Raw genomic sequence first — 12881 nt, 5'->3', positions numbered from 1 at the left:
GCTTTGAACCGTGATCCTCAGATCTCAGCCTCCTGAGTAGCTAGGATTACAGGCTTGAGCCACGGGCACCCGGCTACAATTTATATTTTAAAATGTAAACTAGCAATCTCATCTATGAAGGAAGAGACCAAAACACAAAAGAAAATAATAAAATTTGATCTAGAAATACATATATATTATAAAAAAATTAATATGTTGTACCACCGTAGGAAACACAGAATGTAGAAAAGAGGAGCTCTCTGTGAAAAAAAGAATATTACATTTAAAGCACTAAATTATTCATAAAATATGGCTCCGTAATCAGAATGAGAAAATAAATCTCAACAAATTACCAGAACTTCCTAATATTGGGTCCTTTTTTTTCCTCCCTAAGGTCTTCTTCAGAAAAGGTACTTGATTTCCTGCTGAAGTCTAACTTTCTCCCTTTATCCAGAACATTCTTAAGCTCTCAAGTACTCCTAGCATTCAAATTTGGTTTTGTAGATGAAGTCAGAGAGCTCAACTTTCATTCACACCTCAGTAAACATTTATATGGCAAAACTGATGCTGTTAGGCTAACACCTTCTGAATGGATGGATGAGGGCCACAAGTTCCTCTCCCTAATCATGGGAACCACATCTGCTTGGGTTAATGCTAGGATCTTCACGTAGCATGACAGGTGCACTTGAAAAATGGGTAGGAATAGATGTAAGGAGACATTAACCATCTTTTGAACAGTTATAAGATTATAAAAGAATGACTTTACTCATGTTGTGATTACTTCCTTGATACTTTGATTAGGTTAAAGTCCCAAGTTATTCAAATACCAATTCACGTGTTACTCTAAGGGGATTGTACAGATGATGTCATTATGGGCCCTAATCAAAGTACTTTAGTGACAGGGGCAGATCTTCAAAGCAGAGCTGAGACCTCGTTAAGAGATGGAGAAAAATCCACTCCGAGCAATAACATCTGTACATGCGCAACATGTCCATCCTCCCTCACGGACTCAACCCCACACAAGGCAAAACTGCACAGCCACACTCTCCTGTTCTATAATTTATTCCTTGCAATAAATCTCCTTACATAGTTCCTGCTGGGTCTACTTCCCGGGTTCCACCTTGACTAATATACTTGTCATGAAGTCTCATGTTTACCACAGCACGAATGCAAACACTAGTAACTTCAACCACGAGTGCATTCTTACAAGGACAAAGTTGTCAAGCCACTGGGGAGTTGCTGGGTAATAATGACTAAACTCCAAAGGATACCCCAGCAACAGGGAACTGGGAATCTCTGTAACCAGAGCCCATGGTGGCCAGCTGATGTTAGTCTAGAGGTATGCAGAAGGTAAACCTTCTCTCTAATTTACATTATCCACCCCAATCCTAAATCCTGTATGTAGTTCTTATCAACCCTTATTAAAATGACTTGAGCATCTTATTAAAAATGCACAGTCTGATCCCACAGAAGCAAGAGGGAGCCTGAGATTCAATCCTTCTAATAGGATTCCAGGTGAAGCCATGAGATTATCTACTACCCTCCTTCTGCTGTCTAGGTTCAGACTCCTTTGTCTAAGCTCTGGACTGGTATTGTCAAGCTGTCATTCAACTTCAGCCACTACTGGATACTAATCAGATAATAGTGGATTGGAAACAAAGAGTAGTGAATGACCTAAATAACAGTTCCCATATGATTCTTCAATAATAGTGGTTTGAAATTTGTCTGACCTTTTAAAGTATACTTTATTAACTGCTAATGATATATTTTTAGACCCCAAATCTCAGTGAATTTAAAGATAATTGTTACATGAACAAATCTACAGAAAAATAAAGTGTCATACACCTAAAACTTCTCCTAGTTTGTGTTTATTCTGGATCTTTCGTTATCTAAAACTTTCTGAGACAGTCAGATGCAGCACCTTCCATATCTTTCTTAAAATGAGTCTCTCAAATACGTTCTGTATTTTAAAAATTACTTGCTTAAGGGATAACTTTAACATAATATCAAAGATTATATTTATCAGATCTCAACATCATGCTGTAAGGCAAAGGCAAATAATACATATTAAGTCATCCTTAATATAAGAACTATGAGAAAAATTTCATTTTCATGAACCATATGTTTTCTGGAGACACTCCTACACTCCTCCAGGTTGAGAGATTTCTGGGTACTAAACACTGTTCATAACTGTTTTGTCTCTTTTGGGTAAACTGTAGGTAAGTATAAAGGTTGATATCAAAGATCCAAAGTCCACATGTTAAAGGTGGGTCCCCGGTCCCTAGCACTACTGGGAAGTGATAGCACCTTTAAGAGGAAGTGAGGTCATTGGAGGATGGGACTTTGCATCTGTTTTTTCTTTCCCAGCATCCCTGAGGTAAGCAGCTTCCTCAGGTACTGCTCCCTTGCTACAGGCCCAAAGCAGCAAGGCCAAGCCACCAGGGAAAGTAATCTCTGAAAGTATGAGGCAAAATTAATCTTTTCTCTTTATAAATTGTTTTTTATGCAGATATTTGTCATGGCACCAGAAAGCAGCGTAACAGAGTAAACCATTGATTGTATATGCAAAGTCTGCCTTGTCTGGTAGAGATTTAATGGGCTCCCTTCCTTTCTTGGAGATAAGGCTTTGGGGAGTCTGCCAAAATTGTCAACTATGATATAATTTTCAGTTCTTCTCATTTCTTTCCATATGTAGCTATGAATCTCCAAACTGACTTTTCTGGTTTTCTTTCTTCCATCTTGGACTTGAAGCATGACAGTTTAGATGGCTGTGCAGACTCCAGCTGGCCATCCCTGGAATTGCCTTCTCCAGGATTGCCAGCGACCCCAAACTGCCACTCCACAATGTATGGTTTGAAGGGTTTTGTAGGAGCAATATCAGCAAGAATCCTTGAGGTGACTTCCGATAGCCTGCTTCACCTGCCCTGGAGATTTATGATCACCTCTGAGTATTTAGCAATGATTGATAATGATCCACTTTGAACACAATGAAAACTTGACAGTGTTCACTTTTACCTACATCTTGTCTGGAGGAAGCCAAAGATGGTTTCCTCCATTGTCTTGTATTCCACAAGCAGTTAACCACAAAGGACCATTCCACTTTAACATGAGACTGTCCTTCCGTATGATTTTCCACAGACTGAGATGGCATCTTCATTTTTCTAACTTCTAGAAAAGCTCACACTTCTTTCTTTTCCCCTGAGGTGTTCTTCACTGAGTATTTTCTCTATAGCAATGCTATGAGCAATACCATCCCCTTTAGTTTGTCTCCCATTTTGTCTTTAAAAACTTGTTATTATGGTAATAACAAAAAATACGTTTCCCAGAGGTATCCCCAATACAGTATTTCCTCCACACTGGAAATTTCAAAGATTTTACAGATATAGAATGTGTTCTGGGGACATGTATTGGCAAAACTTGACCATAAGCCAGTTCTAAGTACTTTCCAAGTTTTTGAATAAAGCATATCAAAGAGGGATTTCAAGCTTTTTGAGGACCCATTGGGACCAACTTGGAAGCTAAAGAGAGAGTGTAAAAGATGTTTCAACTTGAAAGGGAAAGAAAGAGAATACCAAAGAACATTAAAACCCCATAGGTAGCACTAAAAAAAATCACCTGGGGTTATGAAGTGTTGGAAAAGTGTCCCAAGTTCAAAGTAATAGTTTAGAACATTCAAAGTAAGTCTGCCAAAAGGCCTCTCATTGCACAATTACAGATAACCCCTTGCACAATGTAATTATAGACATTGCAGAAATGTGGATACAACACAGTAAAGAAACTTATGGTAGTTTCAGTAATAATAGCACTAAAATTTTTAAGTGCTATTCTATAAATAAGAATTTTTAAAAAATTCTGTGGCATCCTCCTGGAGATGAACAATTTTAAATGGAAATGATGAAGCTAGCTAATATTATAGTAAAATGGCTGGCTTGAGAAGTATGAAGGAGAACAGGCTCTCCAGGGAACATAGTTTTGACACCATATGACTAAGGGAGTTTATCTGGAAGGATTTACAGTTGTGGACACTTGTCTCTACCTTCTAGAATGTTCCTCCAGACCTTTCTATATCCCTAGGAACTTGTGTGAATTATTTACCATCTATATCAACCTTTGTGGTTTAGTTACCATCTATATGAACCTACATGAATTATTAAAACTCATGCTACTGAAGTAAGGATGTTGAATCTAACCGGCGCCATCTTGGCCAGGTGGTGGATACAGAGTATTAGGTTTAACTGGTGCCATCTTGTCTTCATAGTAGAGGCAGGGAAGTTGCACCTCCCAGGTGACTGGGTGTGACTGAATTTCTAGAGGCAGAGGCAGGGACTTGGACAATAGGTTACTGGGTCTGCCAGTCTTGAGTCATGAACTCTCAAACTCCCTGTGGCCCTGGCCCCCTGTCCTGACCCTATGCAGGCCTAGACCAGCTAAGGCATGTGTAGGCCATACCTGATGCTCCTGTCCTGAATCCTGGTGCTCCTCTTGGTCAACATGATGTCCCACTTCAGCTCCTCATTGGAGCTGATCTGGTTTTTTAGTATTGTTTTTCTGCTCCTTCTTTCCTCTCCGGCTCTCAGGGCTCAGTTTTCTAACAGTGCTAAGTGCATTCACTGGGCTGAAGATCTTTGTGAGAGGAGTCATCTGCAGACCACTGGCACTCCAATAAAGGCTCCAAATTTGATCCCTGAAAAATGTGGCTGCTCTATTTCTCATCTCACAACATGATAAATCTTTTGTAGAGAAAACTGCAGCAGTTATGCTTCCAACACCACAGAATTGTGACATCTACTCGTGGAATGAATAGTAGTACCAATGTATTATCCATAAACAAAATGTATCCAGTTCTTACTCTGTATCGCACTGTGCTAAAGGTGTGATGTGGGTTGCCTCATTCGACATTTATGACAATGTCATGAAGACGGTACCCCACACAAAGGTCACATCCTCGAAAGAAATTGAGAAACGGAGACTTTCACTGATCCAGCTAGCCCTCCAGCTAGCAAATAGTAGAACTGCCATTTGAAGCCACTCTTACTCTTGAGATTTGGTATTTATGCATTTATGGCTTCCATGTTTAGTTCCCTTTATAAATGAATCCAAAAGATGGTTACCACCTTCTAATATAGCATGGACAATGACTGTGAGTTCTAAGGTAACAACCCCAGGAAAAGTGAAAAATGCCTGAAGACAAAGATGAGATGAGATGAAGCCATTCATAGTGTCTTACCCAAAGCACCAAATCCATTCTCCAATGCATGCTTTTTCACAAGGAATAAGTGCCCCAGGGAGCAGTTCTTTCTTTGTGGGCTGGCTCTATGTTGAGCCTTTTCATAAGAGGACACTGGGGGGACATGAGCACTGGAGGAGAGATGGAGAGATTCCTTTCATGCTCAGTGCACTCCTCTTCCTGGGCCCAGATACACAGCCCTATGGCCTCTCCAGCACTAGACTCCAGTAGCAACAGGATCCTGCAGGTACTTCTCCAGCCCAGAGAGAAAGAAAAGAGGGGAGGAGGGGCAAAAAAGGGGAGGGAGAAGGAGAAGGGAAAAGAAAGGCAATGAGAGCAGGAGAGGAGAGGAGAAGAGAGGAGTAAAACAAAAAGATGAACAAAAAGGGATTCAAATATGGATAGCTTCCATGGAAAAGAAAAATGTATATAAAAGGGATGGTGTTATGTGTCCAGTTTCAGAAGTACACAAAACTAGAAATTGAATACTAATTAGTTGGATTTCAATGTGGACCACAAAAAGAAGAGGATTGGTGACTTCAAAGGTAAGTCAGTATAAGAAATTCAAATGGAAACCCAGACTAGAAAACAAGATGAAAAGACAAGATGAAAAGACAAGGTGATCATGAAACCATCTGCAATGTAATACAAACAGTCTAAACTATCTATGAATAATAGAGGAGGGCAGAATGGGAAAGAAATATTTACAATGGCTGGAGATCGTTCCCAATTAAAAAATGATAAATTTAAGAATTTCTAGGAAACCTTATCAATATAAATGCACAGACAACTCTACGTAGGTCCAACACAGTAAAACTGGTGAAAGGCAAAAATAAAGGCCTTTAAAGCAGCCAGAGTGAGAAGCATCAGTAATAGTAAAATTAGGGTTTAAAAGTAGGAACTATGTGAGCAGAGAAATGTGTTATCTCTAAAGAGCGGAAAATTTTCAAACCTGCCATCTAGAGTGTTAAACTCGGTGAAAATATCCTGAAATAAATTCATTTCTCCAACACATAACCTAGTAGGACATTATTGGTGGATGAGCCCATACTAAAAAGATGCTACAGTATCTAAGTGCCCTCAATGTCTAAATAACACTTCCTGTGTTTCAGCCTGTAAAAGATGAGCTAGAGTCATAAGTAGAAATAAAGAATCCATTATAGGGCATTGTACTGCCAGGGCAATCACTAAAAGAATACTGCAAAGATATGTAAAACCTGAAGAAGAGATAAAATAGAGCAATCCCAAGCATTTCATTGAAATGTGTAAATGGCTTTTTATTTCTTCTCAAAATAAATGGCATGGTCCTTACTACAGTATTGATGATCTGATCTTTCTCTCCAGAAGCTACACATTTGGGGCAAATATAGCTCCCTTGGCAAGCCTCATTATTCATATCACCTGACGTTGGCATATGCTAGCCATTTACCAGAAATACCATCTCCCACTTTTCTTAACTGACTAGTGGCAGTTCAACTTTTCATATACAGCCCATACTATATATGTACACCGGCTTACTCTTACTTCCCTGAGAAGCTATCGCTCCTTGTCCGTGTATTTCCATAGGACCCACTGCACATATGTACCACAGCCATAATTACTTGCACATGTGCACCACAGCCATAATCTACTTGTCTATTTTTTTCCCAGCAAGACTTTTCCAGATCTTTGAAGGCTGAGTGTCTAGGCATTATCTCTCTGTTTCCAACATCTGGCCAGTAGATATTAGATATCAGAAACTTCAGTGTCTTCCTAAGGATACATTAAGTACTTTCAATGTCTATGGGGTATCTCAGTATCTGCTGGTAGAACTCCAGCGTATGTTACAATCCTGTGTGTCCATCCTCTCTGCCTTTATTTCTAAATAGCATACCAGCATCTCTAAGCCAACCAATACAAAACTTCACCCATTCCATTTTTCTCCACTCACGTGTAAAGTGTGGGCAACTTCTTATAATAGCTGATCTGTTGTCAGCTTGGAACATCTTTACTCCAATCCCTTCCTTCATCCTTGATGGGTCTTTTCGTGCTGGATTTTCTTAGTCTCCATTTCTTTTGTCATTCTCTGTCTTCCTACACAGTCGTACAGTCAGAGCTCAAAGGGGTTCTTCACTCTCACTCTGTATTCTTGCTTAGTCTTGAACAGAACCGACAGAGGCTGACCTCTTCCTGTGTATCTCTTCCTGTGTGCCTCTGCAAATGCTCACCCCAGCTGTCATGTGACGTATCTTCCATGTTGTTAGTGGTTTACATCAGTTTCCCTTACAAGTGTGTAAAACTTATTTTGTGGCAATATTAGGCTTGGAGTGAAGGTTGCTCAGCTGGCACTCTACCATAAGGGCCATGCTTTTTATTGTTTATCTTAGTCTACCAGACTTTTCCTGCCCAGGCTGCCTTTGAGCTCTATTCTTCAGAGCTCAGTCTCCAGGGTAGTTAAGATCACAGTACCCAGAGCATTTGTGAAACTTTTAAAAGATGGGACTACTGATAAATGAGTGGAAAATATTTTTTAAAGGGAGCAAAGGAGGGAAGGCTGAAGAAAGAAAATTACAAAGCAGAAAAAAATAATCTTTTAGAAGTAATCCTGGTTAAAATTATTTTTTCAAAAATTTCATATGGTCTTACATGTGTTGGAGAGTTCTCCCCAGCCATTATTTCTATTTTGTCCATATGCACATCTTTCTAGCCCATAAGCAGAATCTGTCTGCACTTTCCTCCTTTTACAGAATATCAAATATACCTCAAACGCCAGGGACTCCAGCTGCTGAAGAGAGGTACAGGTTCCTGCTTCTAACTATTACCTGTCCCTCTCCAACTGATTGCTCTTTGAACATTCTGTTTCCTGTTTATATCTTTTCCAGTCATGGGGCTTGAACTCAGGGCCTGGGCTCTTTTGTTCAAGGCTAGCACTCTATCATGTTGGGCCACAGCCCCACTTCTGGTTCTCAAATGGTTAATTGGAGATAAGAGTCTCACAGATTTTCCTGCCCAGGATGGCTTCGAACTGCAGTCCTCAGATCTCAGCCTCCTGAGTAGCTAGGATTACAGGTGTGAGCCACCAGGACCCAGCTTGCATCTTTTGTTTGTTTGTGTTTTGTGGATTTTTTTTCCCTAGCTCCTTGGATCCCTTTTTACTCTTCGTGACCCCAGATCCTCTCTGTGGCTGCCAAGAATAAAATAAATACATCCCACATTCATTTGTAAAGGTGGATCATCCTGGTTTGATTTTGTTATGATAGCTGACACATTGATAGATCTGTTGGGTGCAATAAAGATTATTGAGATCCCTAATATGATGAGCTTCAGGCTTTTAAAGAAAATTGAGCCAAACTATAGATGACCCACGTCACAACACACAAAAGATTATAAATTTAGCAAAGAAAAATTGTAAGAAAAGATAATGAACACAGACAAGTAGCCTGGAAAAAGTGGTGAGGAGAGGAACAGCTGTTCCAAGCTTGTAAGGGGAATTACTTCTAAAAAGAAAAATTGATGACCAGATGTGCTTCCTAGCCTCTGGGGACCAATAAAAGAAGAGAAGTTAAAACTTCTATTAGTGTCAAGATAGGAAGCACCCTCCTACAGCCAAGGGTTTTCATTGCTCAAGGAGGATGCTGAACCCATGTAGTGTTGGAGCATTTGAAAAGTTGAGAACTCAGACATCTGCAGGACAGTTCTGATCTTGTGACAGTTACAAGTTGGCCACTGGTGTGTTTTCATTCATTATTTTCAATGCTCTCCATAGAACCCAGGTGCTGTACCAACCCCTGTCTCCCTCATGCCGCCACCTTGTAAAAGAGATTTTTGTACAGAAATTATTCTTTAAATTCTTAGAAACTCAGAAAGACAAAAATAGTCTGAGAGAGAAAGAACCAAAAAAAAAAGAGCATCCTTTTCAACATCTTGTTTCCAAATCTTCAGAGATCATTCACTTGTATTTTCCAAGTTCAGTTTTCTGGAACTCTCTTTGTAGCCTCTCTCTGCAGCTGGAAGCTAGGGAGACAATACACTTTAAGTGGCCTCTATTTATAGAGGCCTGAAAAGAACAAAACGAGATTGCCAGAGACTCTTTTCTAAAGCAATTTCGTGATGGCTCTTTCCCTGGTATCAGTTTGGAAAATTAAAGTTATTTGGCTGGGATGGGGTGAGGGTGGCAGTGTCTCATCCAGACTTTCCTTTTTTGACAGCAGAATTGGCAGCTGACCTGTCAATCTCAACAATCAAATCATATTTGGTTTCACTGTCCACTGTACACAGGAAATGTAGTTCTTTCCATGCTTAGAAAATGGACCAATTTGCACGGAAAGAGATGTGGGAATGGTTGAGGGCTGAGGACATACTTTCAGAAAGTAGAGGCCGTGCTGGAACATGGGGTTTCTCCTCTTCCAGCTCTCTCCTAAAATATTTGTCTGGGTCTAGAAGAAAAGCAGGTTTATTCACCTCAGGTACCTCTCGTAGGGCTCCGATGCTTAATGACCTAAATGCATCTTCACAAAAACAAGGTTTAGGGAAGGAGAAGAAGAAAAGATAGCATTAATTCCTTGGAAAAAGCTAGCACATTCATGAGTTAATTTTTTTTAATTTCACCTTCTCATTACTCAGCTTGTACAGCTGCAATAATCAGTAAACCCTCTAAACACAGCTGTTCAAAATAAGTCCAGGGTTCTTTCTATTCAAAGGGACAGAGATGAATCAAGGCTTCCTTCCATTTATTTTTCATTTTGAATTTTGTACTCTTTTTTGCCAGTTTCCCTTGAAAATGGATATTCTCTCTTTTTGGAAAAGCTCCAGTTTCAGAGACTTGTATCTTTTGTAAAAGGGAAATCATATCCCTCCCTCCACCCATGTTTAACAAAACATCTTGAATTTCACAGGTACATTTTCATTCCCCTATAATGCAAACCACAGCTTTGTAGCTATGACATTTACTATTCGCACCATGATATGATGGGAATCTATTTTAATCATGCCCTGAAAAGCAGAGTCTAGTCTTAAACAAAGTGAAAAGAATTTTTTTTTTTTGCTCCATATGACAGGTGGATAATGAAACAGAAATCAACAAAAGCTGCATTCAAGACACCATTTCATAGTGCTTGATACTCCTGTGAACAGAGAAAGCAGCCCTCTGGCTGGGCGTGGTAGTAGCTCAGTACCAAGGAAAAGGCTCCCTCTTCAGCAACTGCTACCAAGCAAGACATGTGCTAAGTCAGGGGATCACTAATGCAACATGCTTCAGAATTACCTGGAGCACTTCTTAAAGCATGGAGGATAATAGTTTGAATCCAGCCCTAGCAGAAAAGTCTATTGAGATTCCATGTTCGGTGGTTCAGCAAAAAGCTGAACTGGAGGCATGGCTCAAGTGGTAAAACTCTAGCCGAGCAAGCAAACCAAGAGAGCATTCAAACCACAATACCATGATTCTACATTACCACTCCTGGCTTCTGATTAAATAGAGTGAGAGAAGAGATGTTGGTACTAGAAGTTACATTTTAATGTTGTCTGTCCATAATGCTTGATATTGCAAGGCTACTCTTGGAGACCAATGTACCATATCAAGTTAATGGAGATTCGTCATCTTTTGTACCTAGAGACAGACAGGGCTGCTGAGGTTTTGGAGGCTTTGTCTCATGCCTGAGTTTATGTAGCTGTTAATCAGCCGATCATAGACTTGAAGACATCAGCTCCAGAGTCACAGCAGTAACATTACTAATGAAATTGCATTTAGTTCTTGAGATATGCCTGGCATTGGTCAAAGGACTTTAGGTATAATATTTCACATAGTCCTGAAGAAAGATGTATTCTGTGGAGTAGATTAATTTATGGATGAGCATTAAGTGTTAACAAATGATTATGTTTGGTTTCCTTAGAAACTCTAACATCAGTGTTTGTTCTCCATGAAAAGATAATCACCTAATGGATAGGCGTGGAATAAGATCTGTCATTCTCACCTATGTTGCTAAATGGGATGCTTCCCTATGATAATGATTTTTGTTGTCGTTGTTGTTGTTTCAACTGATCTGTTTCTTTGTTCACCCAGGCTGGTCTCAAATTCTCAATGAAGTCTCAGCCTCAGCTGCCGAGTGCTAAGACACAAAGCCTGGCTTACAATTACTTTTTGTTTCTAATAAAATCTTTATTGGTCAGCCAAAAACTCGATTAATACATCCTTATATGTAGCTGTGGGATTTCTAGACTAGAAAATAGTTTTTATGGATCTCCCATTTTCTCTATGTTTTCATCCTTATTTAAATTAGCTACAGTACATACTAAATGGTATATATAGTTTTCTTTCATATACACATTATGTAGTGTTTAAAATAGGGTTAAATATATCTATCTTCTCAAAGACTTATCCTTCGTAGTGGAGAAAACACTCCAAATCCTTTCTTCTACCTTTGTAAAATCTACAGTATATAATGATAACAACAACAATAATAATAATTGTGTGTGTGTGTGTGTGTGTGTGTGTGTGTGTGTGTGTGTGTGTGTGTGTGTGTGAGTTCTGGGCTGGAATTCAGGTCTTGTTCTCTCCTTTGGATTGTTTTGCTCAAGGCTGCTGCTCTACCACTTGAGTCATACCTCCACTTCTGGCTTTTTACTGGCTAACTGGAAATTAGAGCCTCATGGATTTTACTAAAAGCCCAGACTGACTTCCAGCCTCGATCTTCAGTTCTCAGCCTCCTGAGTAGCTAGGATTGAGGCATGAACCACCCATGCCAGACTCACTGTATATTATTTTATCAATCGTAACCCTACTCTTAAATAGCCCTGCACAACTTCTTGCTCCTGCATTGCTGCACCCTCTGATAAGCCTTTCTGTACCACTCCTCCATCGGGGATCCCAGCTTTAGGTCGCCACCATCCTCCCGGCCAAGTCATCAACAGCTACATTCTCAGATGCACACAAGAGAGGTCAGGCACAAAATGGTTCTCTGTGCTGCATTTATGTCATTGATACAATGATCTTCGGTGATCGCTTTATGCAAGCTTTTCAGGATGTGATGTTACAATTGTGTCACTGACCTGATGCACACACCTAGAGAGCTCAACCAATAACTCTACATCCCACTTTCCTCCCTTATTAAAGGGAGAGCCTTACGTTCTGTTTGTTAAGGAATTCATTCCTGGCAGATAGAATATTGCCTTCCTTCATTCACACCAGTCTATAAATAACAATACAAACATGCATCTACCGTGCTTACTTACTGGCTGCTTTGTGTGTACTTTCACCACAGTAAAGTTTATCTGCTTTTTTCTTGTAGGTGTTTCTTTCCTTATAGGGTATAAGTAAATTGATGTCTTCTGATGCTCGGACACTAGAAGAAAAGAGTTCCTGATTAAACAAAATACTAATCATAGATTGAATTGACACTCTTGGCTATAGCAACTGCATATCTTATTTTTACCTGAGGTATTTCATACCTTTGGTAAAATGCCTACCATCCAGGGGGTGATATAAAGAAATAAGGATTAATGAAATCAAAAGTCCAGTTAAGTCTGGCACCAGTGGCTCACACCTGTAATCCCTGCTACTCAGGAAGCTGTGATCTAAAGATCACACCACCCAAAAGGCTTAGGATAGATTATTATTTTTTACTCCAATCATTGTAAACTTTCTTCCTTCAGAATAAGCTTTCTTCTACAATATTTATTTATTGTAGAATAAATATTTATT

The 12881-nt window shown here is 39.6% G+C and overlaps 2 protein-coding genes across 2 annotated transcripts in view; both read right to left on the bottom strand.

The window, feature by feature from the left end:
* Serpini2 (serpin family I member 2) overlaps nt 1–7349 on the bottom strand; it is a 46294-nt gene extending 38945 nt beyond the window's left edge. Inside the window, exon 1 of the mRNA XM_042678924.1 lies at nt 7137–7349. The gene's annotated coding sequence lies outside the window, so the exon portion shown is untranslated. The remainder of the gene's footprint in view (nt 1–7136) is intronic.
* The window catches only part of Wdr49 (WD repeat domain 49), a 121950-nt gene that overhangs the window by 3844 nt on the left and 105225 nt on the right, over nt 1–12881 (bottom strand). Inside the window, exons 16-17 of the mRNA XM_042678861.1 lie at nt 12413–12522; nt 9547–9693 (exon numbers count right to left, since the gene is read on the bottom strand). Coding sequence (XP_042534795.1) covers nt 9547–9693; nt 12413–12522 — 257 coding nt within the window. The remainder of the gene's footprint in view (nt 1–9546; nt 9694–12412; nt 12523–12881) is intronic.

The sequence above is a fragment of the Dipodomys spectabilis genome, unplaced genomic scaffold (assembly GCF_019054845.1).
Source record: "Dipodomys spectabilis isolate Male_0828 unplaced genomic scaffold, ASM1905484v1 ptg000050l, whole genome shotgun sequence".
Classification (NCBI taxonomy): domain Eukaryota; kingdom Metazoa; phylum Chordata; class Mammalia; order Rodentia; family Heteromyidae; genus Dipodomys; species Dipodomys spectabilis.
Note: the sequence above shows the minus strand (reverse complement) of the source record. Positions and strands in the feature narration are given on the sequence as shown.